This window comes from Paramisgurnus dabryanus, chromosome 15, assembly GCF_030506205.2.
Source record: "Paramisgurnus dabryanus chromosome 15, PD_genome_1.1, whole genome shotgun sequence".
Taxonomy (NCBI): domain Eukaryota; kingdom Metazoa; phylum Chordata; class Actinopteri; order Cypriniformes; family Cobitidae; genus Paramisgurnus; species Paramisgurnus dabryanus.
Genome location: NC_133351.1, coordinates 32,994,219 through 33,014,740, shown reverse-complemented (window position 1 = coordinate 33,014,740; position 20,522 = coordinate 32,994,219). Strand labels below are relative to the sequence as shown.

At 35.2% G+C, this 20,522-nt stretch overlaps 2 protein-coding genes and 1 long non-coding RNA gene across 3 annotated transcripts; 1 reads left to right on the top strand and 2 right to left on the bottom strand.

Annotated features, from left to right (window-relative positions):
* Positions 1–207: 207 nt before the first annotated feature.
* c15h2orf76 (chromosome 15 C2orf76 homolog) lies at positions 208–11,988 on the top strand. The gene is made up of 5 exons (XM_065293157.2): positions 208–538; positions 1,293–1,343; positions 2,353–2,390; positions 11,153–11,234; positions 11,703–11,988. Exons 1-5 carry the CDS (start codon positions 409–411, stop codon positions 11,777–11,779), a joined length of 378 nt encoding a protein of 125 aa, XP_065149229.1. The 5' UTR covers positions 208–408; the 3' UTR covers positions 11,780–11,988.
* Positions 5,533–9,388, bottom strand: LOC135782695 (uncharacterized). Its single transcript, XR_010545466.2, has 4 exons — positions 8,965–9,388; positions 8,640–8,743; positions 6,570–6,641; positions 5,533–6,484 (listed from the first exon to the last, which is right to left on the bottom strand). It is a non-coding gene; the product is annotated as an uncharacterized lncRNA (long non-coding RNA).
* A 160-nt stretch (positions 11,989–12,148) lies between the features above and the next one.
* steap3 (STEAP family member 3, metalloreductase) lies at positions 12,149–19,778 on the bottom strand. Its single transcript, XM_065293156.2, has 5 exons — positions 19,640–19,778; positions 15,364–15,862; positions 14,751–15,278; positions 14,454–14,618; positions 12,149–13,113 (listed from the first exon to the last, which is right to left on the bottom strand). Exons 2-5 carry the CDS (start codon positions 15,853–15,855, stop codon positions 12,832–12,834), a joined length of 1,467 nt encoding a protein of 488 aa, XP_065149228.1. The 5' UTR covers positions 15,856–15,862; positions 19,640–19,778; the 3' UTR covers positions 12,149–12,831.
* Positions 19,779–20,522: the final 744 nt, after the last annotated feature.

Here is a 20,522-nt window from a genome sequence, read left to right as displayed (position 1 = left end):
AATATATTGGTGAAAACATTTCAAAATATATTTCAGTGCATTTTGTTTTAGCTTCGTTTTGATAATTTAATTTTAGCTAACTTAAAAAACCGTTAATAAAACGCCTTAGAAACGTATTTCTTTAGTTAGTTTCTTTCTACACAGAGGGGAGGATATTAAACATCGATCGATTATGCTGCAGATCTGTTGCTTTCGTCTGTTGCTGTTTTTCAATGATCGATGTAGCGACTTTTTCTGTCTAGAATTTCTCTTCTCAGATCATGCTGGAAATAGTGGCGTATTTCTTATTAAACACAAAATCACGCTAAATATCGAAGTGAGCATTCTCTTAGTTGGCATTTAATATAACAAAGTTAAAACTCTGTATGTCTGTGTAGTTTGTAATGTGATGAAGTGAAGCGGGTCGGGATGTCTGATCAGGCGGTTCTGACGGTTCGCCTCATTCGGTCTTTCGAGCATCGTAACTTTAAACCAGTCGTTTTCAAAGGAGTTAATTTAGAACAAACAGTGGAAGAGTTCATTTCATTTGTGAAGCAAGGTAAGATATGATTACAGATGAACTGTAACCAGAGTTTAAATGATTCATGAAAGAGGGTTGGGTAAGTTACTTTAAAAAGTATGACTCATGTTTACATAAAATTATTACATTAACTTGCTGCTTAAAAATCCTGTCCACATGTACTATAGAAATTTCACTCTTTTAAATCTACAAAGATTAACTTTACCTTAAAATAGGCTAAACGTTTCCTTTAACAACATGACATAAATATATTTTATATGAATTTCAACAAAATGAACACATTTCTAATGCATTCCCTACTGAAATAAACAGCTAAACCAACATAAGATGGTGAGCTAGTTTGGCTAGTTTCTCAGCTTGGTTTTAACTATGCAGCAAGCTGATTTAGCTGTGTTTTGGTCACTTTGGCACTAAACTGGTCAAGCTGGGTTAGCTGGTCTGGCTGGAAGGACCACCTTAAACCAGCTACCATAGGTTACTAACTCATTTAACCCAAGCTCACCTACATTTAGATATTATATTAAATATTGTTTAATACAGAATTGTTGGAAGTATACAACGTTTGTAGTGAAAGAACATAATACGTAACTGTAATTAATTAACTTTTAAAAGATGAGCAATCATTTTACTTTTCAGGAGGAGAGTAATTCAGTTACATAAATTAATAACTTACAGTAGTAATCCATTACACCCAACGCTGTTCATGATTGCCAAATCTCTGCTTAATAGTACACACAGTGATCAATAACCAAAACCTATTTTCTTTTTGAAGATGCTTTGACAAGAGCTGGTTTGCCTCCCCCCTTTAAAAAGTTTGACTATGGTAAGTATGCACTTGCCAACCCAGTCTCACAGAGTTGCGTATGAATAGCACCAAGTGTGAAAATCGTGCAATATGAGTTTAAGTGAAGGGGAAGGACTGGCGTATAATATGCACGCCAAATTAGAATTTGGCATTCATATGATACGGCAGTCTTTTCCATTCACTTAAACGGCTCATCTTTTTTTGTCGTTTTATTTATTGGTTTCTCAATTTTTTGCTTTTTTACCATTGTCACTTGGGTTTAGGGTTGGAACAACTTTTTTGTTACATAAAAATGACATCCTAACCCAAACCCCAATTCTTACCCCAACTACAAGCGACCATGGCTTAAAAATAGACAAAAACATGGAGAAACCTGTACATTAAATAACCTCCTCAAGCAAATCTCAAATCTTACCCTAAACCCAAATGGTTTAAAATGGCGAAAATGGTTTAAAAGACAGAAAAAAATTGAGAAACCAATAAATAAAAAGACAATAAAAGATGTGCCGTTTAAGTGAATGGGAATGGTATTCACGCCAAATAGGAATTTGAATAAGTACACTTTGTGCTATTTATACGCATTAGGGATACGCCGATACCACTTTTTTGGAATACGAGTACGAGTACTTGCATTTCAGTACTTGCTGATACCGATACTGAGTACTTAATAAAAAAAATGATTCAAATTTACAGGTAACAGCTTTAGTCATATAATTTAACAAAAAAACAAGTGACTAGTTTTCCAGTTTGTTGCAAACTCTGCCTCTTTGGACAACACGAGGCATTAACCCCTTACACGCCACTCAAACATAGACATTTCTCAGACGGTGGTATCGATTCCTGGTATCGGGGGACTTTTAACGAGTACGAGTAATTTAGAAAATGTGGTATCGAGGCCGATACCAGTATCGGTATCGATGCATCCCTAATACGCATATACATGAGACTGGGTTAAGCACTTACTGACCCTTTTAAGAAACATGTTTAACAGCTCCAGTTGTGACCTTCTGTTGATGTTTTGTTACAGACACAATGAAAATCATCCATCAGGCACATGGAGCAAAGGTAAGTTAACATTTATATAATCTAACAGTAAGATAGTCTGGTACATATAATAATTATTACACAGCACAAATGTTGTACTTTGAAGGGACACTTCACTTTTTTTGAAAAAAATGCTTATTTTCCTGCACCCCTAGACATCATCATCAGAAATTATTAAAAATAAATTATTACTGTATTGCATTCATACATTCCCTACTCACAATTTAAATAGTGCATTATCAAATGGTACCTGAAAGAGACTTTGCCATTAATTCAACGTATATTCAATGGGCAATTATTCCAATGATTGATGGCACGATAAATAACCGTTTTCTTTAAATATCAGCTGGTCATCATCAGCCGACGGAGTCAAATAAGAATGAACCTGATCACACCTTACAATTTGGTTATATAAGAACACTGGTTCAGAAGAAAAGACAAAAATTTCATTGTATTGAAAACCAGCCTTTTCTCCACCGTTAACCACATGAGTCGATGGTGCATACTTAAAGTGTTTGTTCTTATAGCATTTACATGCAACCAAATAATCTGTTTGTAATCTTATTGATGGCTTAATCGTATTGAAAAGCCTTCATGTAAACACCTTAATCAAAACGATTTAAATGATGCGAGTTAAATATAACAGGATTTCGTTGCTTAGTTATAAGTATTTGGGCTGTCATTGGGATGCTTTTGGGATAGTTTTTGAATTGTTCTGATTGTGAATCGTCGTAACCTTCAATCGTATTAAATTCAGTCGGATTGACACAATTTTGTGCATGTAAACGTACCTAATGTAATACTAACTTGGCTGCTCTGTTTTGGGCAGTTTGTAATTTCTTTGGTTGAACTTTAGATGTAGATGACCATACAGGGGCACAATAATCCAGGTGATATAAAAATAAAGATTTAGCCACCTGTCCCACGATGTGTGTAGAGACATAAGAAAGACATTTCCTCACCATTGCGATACCACAACCCATCTTCTTCACTATGGTATGATATGTTCTGCCCATGACAGCTGACTATTTATTATTGTGGCCAGCAATTTTACTTTATCTACCTGTTCTATAGGTTCCCCAGACAAGTTCAAACTCATCTTTGGTGTTAATGACAATTTATGACTCGATCCCAAGATAATTGATTTGGTTTTCGAGATGTTCTGCACCAACTTATTTATTTTTATTTTTATCTCAGCTGATAAAACATTGTCCAGTTCTGTGACAGTTTTTGTAGCATAATACAATGTGGAATCATCAGCGTACATTTGTACAGTATCTTTACCCAAAACTAATGGTAAATAGTTTGTAAAAATGGCGTATAAAAGTGGTTCAAGGCAGCTCCCTTGCAGTCCAAGACCTTAGAATGAGACCAGCTGTCGGTGTAATAAACCCTTTGCTTCCTACTTGTGAGATAACTCTTCATAAATTGAATGGCAATTGGACTAAATCCATAGCATTCTAGTTTACCGATGAGTAGATTGTGATCTATGACATCAAATGCTGCACTAAAATCAAGTTATACTGGACCAATAATCTTTAATTGATCAATTTCCTTAAGCCAGTCGTCTGTCATTACTTTAAGGGCTGAACAAGTTGAATGGTTATGTCAATAAGCATGTTGGAAATCTGTGTTCAAACTGTTACATTTAAAGTATTCCTGTATTTGTGAGTGAACTATTCTCTCCATTAGTTTACTAAGAACTGGGAGAATAGTAATAGGTCTACTGTTTTTCCCAGTGAATGCTAGTCTACCCTCTTTAGATAAGGGAATAATTTTACCTTCTTTCCAGATAGTGGGAAAGACACCTTTCATTAAGCATGCATTTAATATTTGACATAACAGACCGCAAAAATAGTCAGCTGCCAGACCAAGTACTTTACTGTCCAGCATGTCAGTACAACTGAGCTTTGTTCGGGCAGGGACTTTAACAACGTCCTTCCTTTGTGACACTATTAAACTTAAGTTGAACGTGCAACTCTTATCTAACATCACATTATTCTTTATGAGCTTTAGATAATCAGAATCAGTATTGTCCATATTCTGAATTTATTTATGAAGAAATCATTAAAATATTTGCTATATCAGCTGGTCTGGTCAAAAACTTGCCTTCTGATTCCACAAAGGAAGCCCCTCCAGTTGTCCGTCTCCCCATTATTTCATTAAGGGTTTTCCAGAGTTCTTTCCCATCTTGCTTTACAGCATTTATTCTCTGCATGTAATATTTATTTTTTCATCAATCTACCCAGGTGAAAAAAAAGTGCACTAAAATACACTTTATTTAAGTACACTTAGTACACTTTTCCACAATATACTAAAAGTGCTCTATTTTCGCACACTAATTTTGAACTTAGTATACTAAAAAGTAGTATTTAGTACTTCTTAAGATGAACTTAATACCATCTTAGTGTACTCAACTGTGCTATTTTGAGACACCATGAAGTTGAACTAAAATGTATTTTTAACATACTAGGTCTGTATTTAAAAAAAAATATATTTAATTATAACTTGAAGTACACTTGAACCCACCTTTAAGCATTTTTAAATATACTTTAAAGTATACTAATGGTAAGTTAAAATAATATTCCAAATGTATTCCCAGGTGAAAAAAGTTCACTAAAATACACTATTTAAGTACACTTTCCACAATATACTAAAAGTGCTCTATTTTCGCACACTAATTTTGAACTTAGTATACTAAAAAGTAGTATTTAATACTTCTTAAGATGAACTTAATACCATCTTAGTGTACTCAACTGTGCTATTTTGAGACACCATGAAGTTGAACTAAAATGTATTTTTAACATACTAGGTCTGTATTTAAAAAAATATATTTCATTATAACTTAAAGTACACTTGAACCCACTTTTAAGCATTTTTAAATATACTTTAAAGTATACTAATGGTATGTTAAAATAATATTCCAAATGTATTCCCAGGTGAAACAAGTTCACTAAAATACACTATTTAAGTACACTTTCAACATTATACTAAAAGTGCTCTATTTTCACACACTAATTTTGAACTTAGTATACTAAAAAGTAGTATTAAGTACTTTTTAAGATGAACTTAAAACCATCTTAGTGTACTCAACTGTGCTTTTTTGAGACACCATGAAGTTGAACTAAAATGTAATTTTAACATACTAGGTCTGTATTTAAAAAATATATCTTTAATTACAACTTGAACCCACCTTTAAACATTTACGAATCTACTTTAAAATATACTAGTAGTATGTTAAAATAATATACCAAATGTATTCCCAGGTGAAAAAGTTCACTAAAATACACTTTAAGTTCACAACCTTAAGGTACCAAAAGCTCTTTATTTTCGTGCAGTAAATTGTGCTTAATATACTAAAAAGTAGTATTTAGTACTTGTTAAGACAAACTTAAGACAATCTAAGTGTACTCAACTGTGCTATTTTCTAAAATTGTATTCAGTTACAACTTGAAGCACATTTGAACCCACCTTTTAAACATTTATAAATGTAATTTAATAATTTCAGATATAATAATATAACATAAATAATATAGCATACAAAATGAAATAATAATATATTGCCCACACATTTGTATACATAAAATAAATCATTTCTAATGTACTGTATGTGACATTTGAATTTCAGTCAAGTTTACTATTAGAATGTTATACATGTACTATTTTACCTGCATGTTTGCCACCAAAACATGTTTTAACTCATTCTAAAATGATACCTATTCTGTATTCATACATACGAACCGGTTTCTTCCATCATTAACAACTAATTAAATGTCAAAGAAACAACTAAGTATGTACTCACTGCCATTGAAATGATTTTACAATATAAAACAAAGATCAATGAAATGCAATGAGCTACTTTTATCAAATTGTGGAACATTAATACATCAATATGAAAAGTACACTATGAATATGCAACCATTGAATAATTATATAATCATAATGATGTAATTCTCTAAACAAAAAGTTACTGGACAAATGCAGAAGTGCATTTGAACTTACTCGAGATAAACCTACAAATGGCTGAACCAAAACACAGAGCAGTTTAAATGTCACGTTTAAGTGGAGGGTCACTTCTTCTTGCCATTCAGACACTGAAGACTTAATCACAAGGTCTGTGAAAAGGAAACAGAATATATACAAAATTAACCAATAATTAATGAACATATGCATTAGAATTTTGTTAACTTCTCAGTTTACCTTTTAAAGCTTTGACTGTGTCCTCATCAAGCTTGACATGAGTGTCCGTTTGATCCGTCGCTACATGGCACTCTACAAGTTACATTGAACAAAGGGTTATAGGAGGCTTAACTCACTGACACTGATATAATGCAACCTGTGTGTATTACAGGATATTCTTTACTTTGATAATTGTGTTTTATTTTAACCAAGGGCATTTTCCATTGGCATGTCTATTGTGGTCTTGCTTAGAAGAAAAGTTCACCTCTGTTTAAGGAGATTTAAGGAAATCAGAAGTCATGCCAATGGACTCTATGCACGCTTAACTTCCACATTTGACTCAAGGCTGCTCTTAAGTTTCCGATGCAGGAGATTTAAAGCAGAGTGACAGCAGAATCGCTAAAATTACTTGTTTGCTGGATTTACCCAAATTTACAACCTATGATGTGTGAAGAATTGTCCAGATGTGCAAACTGAGAAAGGTTGCAAGTTTTATGTGTTGTTTTATCTCTGTAATCATTAAGATATATTCAGCTAGCCTGTACTAGCAGTTACTAATCACGTTAGTAATATATTATTGTCTTTGTAATGTTGTCTAAAAGTGTCCGGTCCAACATCCAATAGGAAAATTCAACTGCAGTACAGGGCTCAAAATTAACTTTTTTTTGGTAGCACTGGTGCTCACAACTTTAAAGAGTTAGGAGCACCAGCAAAAATGTAGGCGCATCCATCCAAAAATTAAAAAGCACCACAACTACAATGTATATGTTAATAGATTTATTTTATTAAAATAAAATGCAACCACCAGGCTTTACATATCCTATGGCCAGCTTTTAAAATTTGGTCTTTTATTTTATTTTTTTTACTGCATAGATTCCTAAATTAATACCCAACTGCTTTTGAAATAGTATAGCAATAATAATTTACCAATTACAGATTACAGGTAAAATGATTAAGATTACAATAGAAAATCTAGCAAACACGTAAAACACTGATTAATTGGGACATTTACAAAAGTGACCTTAATATAGAAGGCTAATATTGGTATTGATAACTGCATTACCAGGATGCTATTACTACTAAATATGTTTTAAAAAATATATTTTTTTATAAAAACATACCATCAACATTGTCGTGTTCCACATCAACATGGACCACAAGGATGTTTGTCGGATGTCCATTCACCAGCGCATGCGCAACATACACTATCAAACACTCTTTGATAGACAAGTCGGTGTCTCCATCAATAATGAACACATTTGTCATGACACTATTTGTGTTTTTGGCACTTTCGCCATGTTTAAGCAAGGTCTGGCGCTTAAAATGTTTTGATTCCGCCACCAACGCCGTTTTACAGGATTTACAGTAAACACATTAAGTTACATCGAGCCATTTTCATAGCGGAGACACTCGAAATCTTTAAGCCACTCTCTCTGAAAGGTTTAACGTCAAGTCTTATTTTCCGGTGGTGGAGTCGCATTTGAATCCGGATCGTCTGATTAATTACAGTAGTAACATTGGCTGTAGTCGGCTTGTTCTCGTCATGCTCGCAGTGCATCTCATTTTCGCGCTTCACGTACCAACGTAGCACGGCAACAAGGAATGACTGACGCTCATATTAGCCAATCTGCGGTCTTCATTAAAACGTAAGAACTTAATGGTGAAATTTGATTGGTTATGTAACGTTGGAGAGAACACTGAACCTGGGACAGCAGCACGCAGCATCACAATCTAAATCAAGTCGCACCACAACAAAATGGGCAGTCGCAGAAATGCTCCCAAATATATTTTAAGATCGCACAGATTAAATTTCGGTCGCATATGCGACCAAAATATTCGCAATTTCGAGCCCTGCCAGTAGCCACCGTTCAACCTGAAGAGGGCAGCACTCAGACGTTTTTACAACATATATTGTAGTATTGAAACACTTTATATCCATATGTCAAAAAACTTACACTAATAAAGCATCATTCTTACAGATCATTAACTAAAAAAGTTGGTTTAGGGTTTAGTTACTCTTTAAACATTAGCATTAGAAAAACGTAAAAGTTATCTAAATGTTATACAAATACTGTAGAACTAAAAACTTACCACCAAGAATAAGTATTTTTACGGGCTGTATCTTCATCTGTTCATCTCTACTTCGACTTATTAGATATTCTCGGCTCTGATTGGTCAATTTGAATGCCGCTGTGCTAAAAAAAGACAGGCTGTTATGATTTCTAAAATACAACAAGAGAAATGAAATGCCTAACTTTACTCACAAAAAAAATGTAACGTTATGTTCCAAAAGCCACACAACATACACACTTTAAGAAGCTGGGTTAAAATTAAGACATACTGTAATACTAAAAGTTCTACTTATTTAATAGTTCACTAAAAATAAAAAGCAAAAATCTGTCATCACTTAACTTACCCTCATGTTCTCTCATTCATCTTCAAACAAAAACCGATGTACTTTAATGAAATCCAAGAAACGTATATTTCCCCACGATGTCAGATCCACTTGATAACCTACTTAAAAACTGCTCACATTTCAAAAAGTTAATCGCAACAGCAATAAAAAACATCGCCGAAGTAATCCATGTGAATCGCGTTGTTTCACCCAAGTCCTCTGATGATCACTATATATAATTTAACAGTTTTAGTTTCAACTTTTAATCCACATTTACCAACGATCACGCACGTTGTGTATCGAACAACTGAATCAGGAAGCCAATGTGACGTACTGAATCCCAAGAACCAATGAGGTTTAGTCAGGTCCGTCACGTGTGTTGTTTGAATATAAACACTAACAAATTTATGTGGACTAACTTTGTGAAATCAATATATAATGCAAGTTCAATGATATGATGTTGAAATTGCAATGGCCTATTTAATAGCCTATTAAAATTAATGTACATGTTTAAAAAAAAATATGTTTTTTTCTAAATACACTAAAACCTCTGTAAAAGTATGCTTGTGTTTAACATACTTTTTTTTTAAATGTGTAATTAAACATATATTTTTTCCCAGCGTACCTCTAGTGCTCTTTTTAGAAATACGTTAAATGTATGCTTGAGTTTAGCAGACTTATAAAAAGTGTAAATAAAAATATATTTATTACCAGTGTACCTCTAGTGCACTTTTTAGAAATACATTAAAAGTATGCTTGAGTTTAGCATACTTTTTAAAAGTGTAATTAAAGATATAATTATTACCAGCGTACCTCTAGTGTACTTTTTAGAAATACATTAAAAGTATGCTTGAGTTTAGCATACTTGTAAAAAGTGTAATTAAAAATATATTTATTAACAGTGTACCTCTAGTGCACTTTTTAGAAATACATTAAAAGTATGCTTGAGTTTAGCATACTTTTTTAAAGTGTAATTAAAGATATAATTATTACCAGCGTACCTCTAGTATACTTTTTAGAAATACATTAAAAGTATGCTTGAGTTTAGCATACTTATAAAAAGTGTAATTAAAGATATATTTATTACCAGTGTACCTCTAGTGCACTTTTTAGAAATACATTAAAAGTATGCTTGAGTTTAGCATACTTTTTTAAAGTGTAATTAAAGATATAATTATTACCAGCGTACCTCTAGTATACTTTTTAGAAATACATTAAAAGTATGCTTGAGTTTAGCATACTTATAAAAAGTGTAATTAAAGATATATTTATTACCAGTGTACCTCTAGTGCACTTTTTAGAAATACATTAAAAGTATGCTTGAGTTTAGCATACTTTTTAAAAGTGTAATTAAAGATATAATTATTACCAGCGTACCTCTAGTGCACTTTTTAGAAATACATTAAAAGTATGCTTGAGTTTAGCATACTTATAAAAAGTGTAATTAAAGATATATTTATTACCAGTGTACCTCTAGTGCACTTTTTAGAAATACATTAAAAGTATGCTTGAGTTTAGCATACTTATAAAAAGTGTAATTAAAGATATAATTATTACCAGCTTACATCTAGTGCACTTTTTAGAATTACATTAAAAGTATGCTTGAGTTTAGCATACTTTTAAAAAGTGTAATTAAGCATATATTTATTACCAACGTACTTTTAGTACACTTTTTTGAAATACATTTAAAAGCTATTTAACATATTTTTAATACACTTTAAATAAGCACGTTGGGAATACAAATGTACTAGAAACATATTACTTAAATTTTAAGTATATTTTTAATACATTAAATACAACTTTTTTTTCACCTGGGTATTCAGTTTTGTTGATTTCTCAGTTGACAGTACTTTAATCTGTCCTCCACCAATCCAGTCTTTACTAATATAGATTTAGCTTCATCTCTTTCCTTCATGAGGCTCTTTATAGTCTTATAAGGCCATGGGGCTGGTCTCGCTTTTACAATACACTTTCTAATGGGGGCATGCCCATCAACAATCTTCATGAAGCTTTCCATAAAGATATTTAAGGAAGCCTCTTTTAATTACACCATATTTAAGGAGTGCCCCTTTAAGTTATTCTGGTTTCATTATTTTATTTGTCATAATTACATAAAGAATGTGAATCAATATAATGCTCATGAAGAGCACTTTAAAGATGTAAGGAAATATAAATAATAATTAACTATAATATATTGTTGTAATTTCAGGCAAATGAGCTTGTGATGAGTTTAGAAGATGATGAAAAATTGATTCTCTCTGGTGGCTGCAGGTTACGAGCATGTGGTGTTGGTATGTAAAAGCAATATATACATACAAACATTTTGTTGGTGGGAGATCATTAAAACTGCGCTGGAAATTAAAGGAACAGTATGTAGGATTGTGGCCAAAACTGGTATTGCAATCACAAAACGTGTGGCTAAAACTGGTACTGCAATCGCACAGCTGGTGGCCAATATACCAAACGACAACATAAACATCAGTTGAGGGCTGCAACTCCACTTTTTAAATGACAATATCCTGGCTGGAACGCTGTTGTCAGTGATATAAGTATTTGAAATGAAAATGATTTCTTAATGTCTAGTGACATATCAGGACCATTTAATGATTAATTGATATAAATTTCTTACATACTGTTCCTTTAATGTTTAAGGTTTATAAGAAACAAAAAAGAATCTATCCATGAGTGGGAATGCACTCCTTCTGTATGTAGTTTCTCTTTAGTTAAAATCTGTTTTAACACTTTTCTTCTTGTTACAGCCAATGAGACAGAACTAGCCTTGTTCAAAATGTCCGACTATGAAACGTTTAAGGCCAATCCCCAGATGGCGTGGTGAAAATGGTCATGATGCAGCACAAGAGTTTTTGGGAGTATTTATTTTCTGTCTGGATTGAAACATCTATTTTAGGTTATTTTATAACTTGTTTTATAATGTAATCTTATTATATGATATTATAAACATTTCAGCATAGTTTATGTAGCTTTGGTAAGACCTGAAGGCCGTTTTTATGTTGTCATAGAATAAATTATTTGTTTTTGAACAAATATTCATTCTTTTCAATCCTTTTGAAAGCCAAATTATGTGTTGAACATGAATTGTGTAAGGTTTTCCGATTTAATATCTTACCTTGACACCTTTGAAGTTGATCTTATTTGGTGTTTTCATTGCTGTTTTTGTTCAATAAAGTCAGATATGAATTATGCGTTCAAACAACAAACATTTAATTAATAAATCAACACATATTTTCTATAAACAGTCCAAAATACTTGCTATCAGTCGTTCAGACTGAGGAAGTGAAACATTTAATAATCTTATCACAGCAATCCCAACATACTGTAAAACATAGACCATAATGGTATAATAACAATATAAATTCCATTATCTGTGGCTGAGTGTTAACAGAGTAAATGCCAAAAGAGGAAGATGATTTGAGATAACTGTAATGTGATAATAACATAAGCAACAAATTACAGATTTTTATTGCAAAGTGAAGTCCAGTCGAGTTAAAAGTTAGTGGAGGCTGTAATACTCTCCTGGTACTGCATGGGAGCGGTGATCAGATTTCTGTCAGTCAGTCCACAGGTAAATTCATATTAACGTGAACGTGTTATAAAAACACTGATGTATTTTTAAAGCCTTTGTATCATAAATGTAAAACATGGACATTAAGAGCACATTTGCAATCCTGAGGTTCTGTAAACATGACCAAAGCTCTGGTCTGTGTGTTTCCAAATGTGGATCTCTTAGACATCTCAGTCATTTACGTTTCAACTTTTAATAAACGGTTTAAAAAGTTTTCTGTGGTGATAAAAAGGTATACAGGTTTGGAGCGTTATAAAGACAAGTGCATGATGACCCTCTTGTCATTTTTGGAACGGATGATACGTTCAGACGTCCTGTGATGTTCCATTAGCCACCACTTGGTGACGCTGTAAAACTGGACAGCTGTTTCTGCTCTCCCATCCGTGGCGGATTCGTGCCAGTCTGTTGGAGATGCAGGGGAGTAGAAGGAAACAACGGCAAACCAGAACAGTGCAGGGTAGAGCTACAGCTATAAGGTAACTTGGTGGCATGTAGAACGAATAGGCCTCAATGTGAAACGCAAAATCCCAGCCAAAAAACAGCGTGTGCATGATGGCCAGCATCAGTGCAGAGTAACCCAAACCAGACTGCAGAAGAAAAAGGAGAGAACTTTATTCAAAGTTTGTAAAATGAAAAACTGGCATAATACAGTAAATATGTTGATCACACGGCCTGCTGCCACGAGTTAAAGGTGCCAAAGAATGCATTAAAATAATTGTTAAATTTTTCTCTGATATCTACACAGAAGTTATGTGGCATTATTAAGTGCAAAAGAGACGGTTTTACATGTCCCTAGAATTTGCCGTCCGTGGTCTGTTTCACAGAGCAGCTCCTTCAGTAGCTCTGTGTGTGTGTAAACAAACCTTATGTTTGAGTCTGTATCAGACGAAAATACAGATTTTGAGGAATAATCAATAATCAGTTTGGAGATTGTTAATGGACGTTTCTGAGTGGTAGGTTTGTGTTTTTTTAGTATGGACCTGCAAAACGTAACTGTAACTTCAATAGTAGAACTTCAGCCTAAATGCTAGCATATAGCATTAACTAGCATATAGCGCTAACTCAACAGTCACATTTTGTTTTTTACCATTGTAACAACATTGTACTTAATTTAATGTGTGATTTAATGTTGGGGCGTACATCTCATCTGTGATTAGGGTGGCCATTCGTGCCAGTTCCGCCGGACACGTCCCGAACATGTTTTCGGGTTCGTTCTCCGGAAGTCGCGTTGCTCGACCCCATACGTCATTGAGGTTCTCACATTTCAGTTAAAATACATTAGAAAATTAAGATTATTTCTTTTAAGACATACAATCATTGTAGTTTCATTTGTACCTTGAAATGTAATGGTTGCTTTTCTGAAATTAAACCCGAAATATTAAACCTTGATGACGTATGCGGACGACCAACGCGACTTCCGGAAAACGAACCCGAAAACATGTTCGGGACGTGTCCGGCGGAACTGGCACGAATGGCCACCCTATCTGTGATGTCACAGTTGTGTTATATTGAGATTGGTTTGTTTTCCAGCGGTCTTTTGCATGCACCAAGTTTACATAAAAAGGGGGAAACGATCATGTTTTAGACTCACAATATTTCACTACAATGTACAGAACTCTTATTATTCATCTATGCCTAGATAAATACAGTTTTAGATTCTGCGGCACCTTTACATTTTGTGTGACCTCAACCCAAAACATCTAAAACCAAACTGATTTCTCAAAATCCTCACCACCGTGACAAACCCTTTTTATTGTAATGAAGTAAAAATCTTTAAATTGAGCCCATTTAATATCTAGCTCACACTTTCAAGGCTACAGTGAGTTTATACAGGAAGAGTATGTACAGGGTTCACCAACCATGGTAATTAATCAAGGTAATTTAATAATCAAGCAAGCTATAGGCTGCAGTGCGTGTACGGTCTCACCTGGACAAAGGTAAACTCTCTCCAGTTGAGGCTGTTGCCTACTGAGGGAAGGGATGTGATGGCAAGTAAAGAGAGGACACCTAGACCCAACACTCCACAAGAGAGGTAAAGATCAGAACGCCAAACTCCCACCTCATCCCAGGGTTCCTCTACACCAGCCTTAACCTGACACACAACAGACATTATACTTGGCAAACCTTTTTTTGGAGGAATGTGAGATATTGCTATACTATTATCAGAAATGTCCTCTCAAACTTTTAAGAGCATTAATTCCAAAAACTTTCTTTGTTCACGCACCTGTTTGTATGCAGTATTGATTAACTTGTACTGTGTTACTTTGCGTAGCGGCAGGCAGATGCTGAGGATGCCGTGTAAAGCCGCACACGTGAAGCTCAGCAGGCCCAATTCCTTTCGGCACTGCAACCAGCTGTCCAACCAGGTTGGGAAACGCCGATACTTGGTGCCCCTCCACAGCTGCAACAATGCGGCAAACAAACCCGGCAGGTAGACGAGTGCTAACATCACCAAGGCGACCGCCGGCAGGCTCTCGTTCACCAAATCGAGGGCAAGGCGGTAGAAAAAATTGTGTCCTTGTGCGAGAAACGGCAGCAGGATCCCCCGCAAAAAGCCGTAACCGTAGAAGAAGAGAAACAGAAGAAATGTGACAAGGATCGGCCGACTCCAAGATGGGAATAGGCGCAACGGAGCCACCTCAATATTTCGAGATGCCGAAAGGCCGCCCATATCCACCGAGTGAAAGCCCATGTCCTGTGCCAACTGAAGAACCTTCCTCTTTGCTTTCGTGTTGTCGCCGCAAATCAAGACCTGCAACAGTGAAAGGTCAGCGATCACATTAGATAACCCCTGTACTAGTTTTTAACACGTACAGAATAGATAACGAAGCTCTGACCTGTTTGCTTCCATCATGTGCTCCAGTCTGCAGGTCCCAGGCTGAGACCGTGTTAAAACCTTTCACCACCAGACTGTGTGGAAACAGCTCAGCTAATCGCTCCGCATTGGATGCTCCACGGATGTTGATCTCCGCCGCGTTACTAACATCCACTAGCACTTTTCCGACCAGTGCAGACTGTAGCCTCAGTAGGGAAGAGTAGTGCTCCGGGAACAAAGCCATAAACACCACACATTCCACTTGTGATGCTGCCAGTGCCTCCTCCTGGCTCTTCAGCTCCACAGCATCAGGAAACAGACCCAATGGGATGCGATTCACACACCGGGTCCCCACAACCGTTCTCACACCGCAACCTACCAGACGCACAGCAAGAGAACGAGAGAAGTCTCCGGAACCGAGGATGACCACTGTCGGCCTGAAGGGACATGAAGGCAGAGCATTGGCGGAGACTTCAGAGTCTGAGAGCAGGGGAGCTGTCATGTCGTCTGCCATAATGGCCCTGAGAAGAAACAAAAGTCTTTAAGAACTCGTTTGTTTATTTATTTATCTATCTATCTTTTGTTTTGAGCAATGTATAAAGACACATAACAAAGGCAATAAGGAAACATTTAGATGAATCTATACAACCAGTTTATTCAGACTTCAGAAGTCAGACCTATTTAAACCCACCCTGGGGTCATTTTTAAATGACAGAATATTTAATAATTATTATAAGATTATGCCATTTCATAAGTACATAATTTGCTATGTGCACATTTTAACAAAGGTTTGTTAGGGGTTTGTAATGGTAGTTAACAAAAAAGAAAATTCTGTCATTTACACTGTCAGAAAAAAGGTACAAACTTGTTCCTTTTTCTGTCGCTGGGGTGGTACCCTAAAAGGTACCTTTATGGGTATACAACACATTGAAATGTTGTACCTTATGGGGTACAATATTATACCCTAAGGCCCTAGTGTTTACCTTAATTAACAATTTTGTACCAGGTAGATTTTAGGGGTACAAAACAGTTAACTGTACCTTTAAAGGTACACAATAGATCCTTACGGAACAGTTATGTACCTCAAAAGGTACAACATTGTATTACTTTTATATACCTGTAAAGGTACAAAACAGTACCTTGGGGTACCACCCCAGCGACAAAAAAAGTACAGTTTTGTACCGTTTTTTTCAGACAGTGTACTCTCCCTCATGTTGTTCTAAACCTGTGACGTTTTTTTACTTTGGATATTTTGATGAATGATGGTAAGCATGCAGCTGACGATAACCATTGACTTCCATAGTATATGTTTATCATACTATAGAAGCCGGCTTAGCCGGGTACCATTAACTGTATGCTTATTTTCATTTTTGGGTGAACTCTCTCTTTAAATTATTTAGCCCTGTTACCAAAATAAAAATAAGAGACAGAGGCGTCATGCCCATTCAAACTGAGGGGGCACATGCCCCCTTGGTTTTTTGAGCCAAATGGATTTTGCATGCAACCTCAAAATCAAACAAGTGTCCTTCAATCTGTTACTTGTCTTTTAATCTTTTCAATTCTGTGCTGTATCCTTGTCACTTTTCAGAGATTTTTGCAGTTTTGATCATGTTACATTACTTTCTAGTGGAGGCGCAGACAGCGCAGACGTCAGCATCTGAGCGCGCTCACGAGCTTTGCTGTTGCTGCTGCATTTGGCCATCTGAGGAATTAAAACGTGCAAGAAAAGCTCACAACATTTTCAAACCCCAGTACGGTAATGTGCAGAAAATGTATAGTTTAAAATGTGACCGTTATATTAGTAGAGATTTCTAGATTCATCTTCTTGGTTCAACGCCAAAGTTTGCCAGAGTTCACGGGGGCGCGGGAATCACACATGCTCACATATGAAGTAAAATTTTATGCAAAAATCCGTTCCTCTAATAATTTTATCTAAACATATTTTTTGAAATCATTATTGAACATTAAAATCAATCACGTTGCTATAGTTTATGTCATTTTTGTTGTTAATATACTTTATGGATTTAAAATTACATTAATTTTATTGGATAATGCAGTTTTTGTGCAAAATGCATTAATGACACAATTAAACAAGTCATTAAACAAAACGTAAATAAACAAAACATGCCGTTTCAGATGTAAATATGATACTAATATGTCATTATTCCGATTGAATAGTATTTGATATGAAAGTTAGTCAACACTTTTATTTTCTAGGTTTTTTCAGGAAAGCAGGAAGGCTCAAAATGGTGCCATGGAAAAGACTGAAAGCTCTATAATATTTCGTTTGATGTCTGTGTATGCACAAATTTCTGTGAACTGTGCACACTGTGCCCCCTTAAAAAAAATTGGTGCATGACGCCCCTGCTAAGAGATATTGAAGTTAATTTTGTTCAACCTTGTTATACATTAAATTGTATTTTTGGATATTATATAGAAGATAAATCACACAACTCTGTGGTAGCTATGTGTTTTGTTAACTGTGTCCACCTGTCCAGGGTGTTTCCCGGCCTTGGCTCAAGATAACTGGGTTAGGCCTCAGGACTCTCTATAAAGCCAGTAGGGCTAAGAGGAAAAGGGCAGTGGTTCTTAAACTTTTCCGGCTTGCCCCTTGTGTACGGTGCATCCCCTGCGGCCCCCAAATAAATGTTATGACATAACACTTTATATTTTAATTGAACAAAAAATTTACAATTATACAACGTAGTGCTATTGGTTAGGAAGAAGCCTTATTTTCTAAGGTTTAATTACACATAATTCATATTAATGTAATAAATTAAATTAAATTAATGCATTTTATAAAATGGGCCCAATTGGAACCATCTCACGGCCCCCAATTTTAGAACCTCTGGTCTCGAGGATGGACAAATAAAAATTAAACTTCTGTTTGGTGCCCTGTTCCAAGACATTGTCAAAATGTCTCAAACTTTGTATGATTTGCATATTGTTCACATGCAGAGTTTATCAACATGCATCTTGATATATGGATATGATTTAAAGCTATCTGTCTGGAGCAGAAAAGACAAAAAGCACCATAAGGGAGAAGTAAATTTACACTCTAAAAATGGCTGGGTTATTTTTGACCCATAATGGGTAAATATTGGACAGAACACATGCTGGGTTAAAAATGACCAAATGTTGGGTTATGTAACCAGTATAATTACCCAGCAGTTGGGTTAAAACAACCAGCATTGGGTCAATTTAAACCCAGCGATGTATTCTGTCCAATATTTACCCATTATGGGTCAAAATTAACCCAGCCATTTTTAGTGTGTATGAATGACACTTTGTCATATACTTTTCATTTAAAACATTTGTATGTTTTAAATTCCTATTTAGTCTTGACTAACCATGCAATGGATTTATACAAACACTCCATTCCACATCACCAGATTCAATATAGTCCAGTGTGTTTTGTTAGAAATGCCAGTACACATCAATAATCAAAATCTTTCATACGTGTTTTAAAGAAATAAACAAATTCAGTCATGTATGCTGTTGAATTTTAATACAATCCATATTACGTCTAAAGTTTGAATATTTAAAGAAGTACTGATGTATATTGGTATGTTATCCACTGGAGTAAATTATATTAATCATGCCTTAATTTTTTTTGCAAATTGGAAACTCTTTTGAGTTGTTTGTTATAGTTTTTCTGACAGCTATTTTGGTTTTATTTATTTTTTCAATTTATTTCCTTGATTTTCTACATCTCTTAAAGACTTTTTTTGCAGTACCTTGTTTTCTAAATACCAACTTAACAGACTATTGGCTTTTCATGAAACACATTTCATGTTATAATTAGGAAGAACTCTGAAAAGTGTTAGTGTCCATATTATAAAAATGTATGCTATAAGATAATAAGGTATTTTTTATTTAACATTTTGTTTATAGCTACATTTAAACAAAGACAGAAGTGGCCCCAATAAGTCCAGGATCGGCTCAGTTCACATGGTTCAAAATATCAATTTAACCCAATCATCATAACACTGCTGAAAACACTGTACAACATTAAACAAAATCACAAAAACTTAAGTTTTCTCATTTAACATAAATAAGAATACATGGGATACTTAAATAGAAAGAAACACAAAAGTATTAGACTATTATTATTGTTGTTATTATCATGAACATAACTAACTGTCATTCTTTTCAGTTTCGTTTCTTCCCAAATGTAGAGCGCGCTCAATAACAGGTCAATTGTTTCATCAAAACAACACATATTACGTTTACATGCGGTAACATAATTAATTAACGTTATGTCAGAAAAGTCATGATGATTTTTAATAAGTACTTACCGCTTTCATATAATTTTCTTTGACTCTTGGACTGGCGCGTCTCCGTTTGTGCGCTGGAGATATGAGCGCGTGCTCGTGCACAGGAGATATGAGCGTGTGCTCGTGTTTTTTTATCATGCAAGGGCTGTTCCTTCTCTCAATCGCTTTCTCAGAATGAGAGGGGGTCAGGCAAACTAACCTGCGTCCACACGTTACTCGCGGTGTACAGGTACACACATGCGTCAGACGCACGTCTTTGGCTGTAAACGCACGTAACGTAAACGTTGCGCCGAAACGCGTCCTTTGAACCCTGCGTTGCGTTTTGTCGCGCTTTTTCTCGGTGGTGTTGTTAAACCCAAGTGTGAATCCTGTGCGAACACCTGACACGAAAAGATATTCTCGAATGGGATTAGATCGTAATATAAAGCGTACAACATGAGGAAACGTATACGCGCAGTATAGTGTAGGCCTCCGCTTGAGTTGTATAACAATCTGTTATTTCAGCACACCCCGAAACATCTGTAGAGCGTCGATAAGACGTGGGCATGAGCGCGGAACCCATTGATTTGTTAAAAGAAGGCGAGGTTTCCCGCGGGTCTGAACGGGCTGTGAAGCTCTGCATATCCACATGTGGGCTGCTGATCGTCGGTGTTGGGGTACTGTGCGCTCTCGCGGCCGGTCCACTACACGCACAGTGTACAGTTGAATGGTATGTAAATAATAATAATAACCTGCATGGACGGTAAAACCAATATGTCCCATACGGCAAATACTATTGTACACTTTCTATGAACCCCAAGCTTTTAATGAATCCTTTTTATAATATTTATAGGCAGTTATTCTATAAATATATTTAGAAAGACACAACAACACGTATAACCCATTATAAGAACAGTATAGTTAC

Bases quoted from the DNA above. Each gene is read 5' to 3' on its own strand.
- c15h2orf76 (XM_065293157.2), top strand. From the start codon at position 409: ATGTCTGATCAGGCGGTTCTGACGGTTCGCCTCATTCGGTCTTTCGAG. The intron at 539-1,292 runs GTAAGATATGAT...TTCTTTTTGAAG, and splicing joins CATTTCATTTGTGAAGCAAG to ATGCTTTGACAAGAGCTGGT. The intron at 2,391-11,152 runs GTAAGTTAACAT...TTGTAATTTCAG, and splicing joins ATCAGGCACATGGAGCAAAG to GCAAATGAGCTTGTGATGAG.
- steap3 (XM_065293156.2), bottom strand. From the start codon at position 15,855: ATGGCAGACGACATGACAGCTCCCCTGCTCTCAGACTCTGAAGTCTCC. The intron at 14,619-14,750 runs GTGCGTGAACAA...GTTGTGTGTCAG, and splicing joins TCAATACTGCATACAAACAG to GTTAAGGCTGGTGTAGAGGA. The intron at 13,114-14,453 runs GTGAGACCGTAC...TTTCTTCTGCAG, and splicing joins GAGAGTTTACCTTTGTCCAG to TCTGGTTTGGGTTACTCTGC.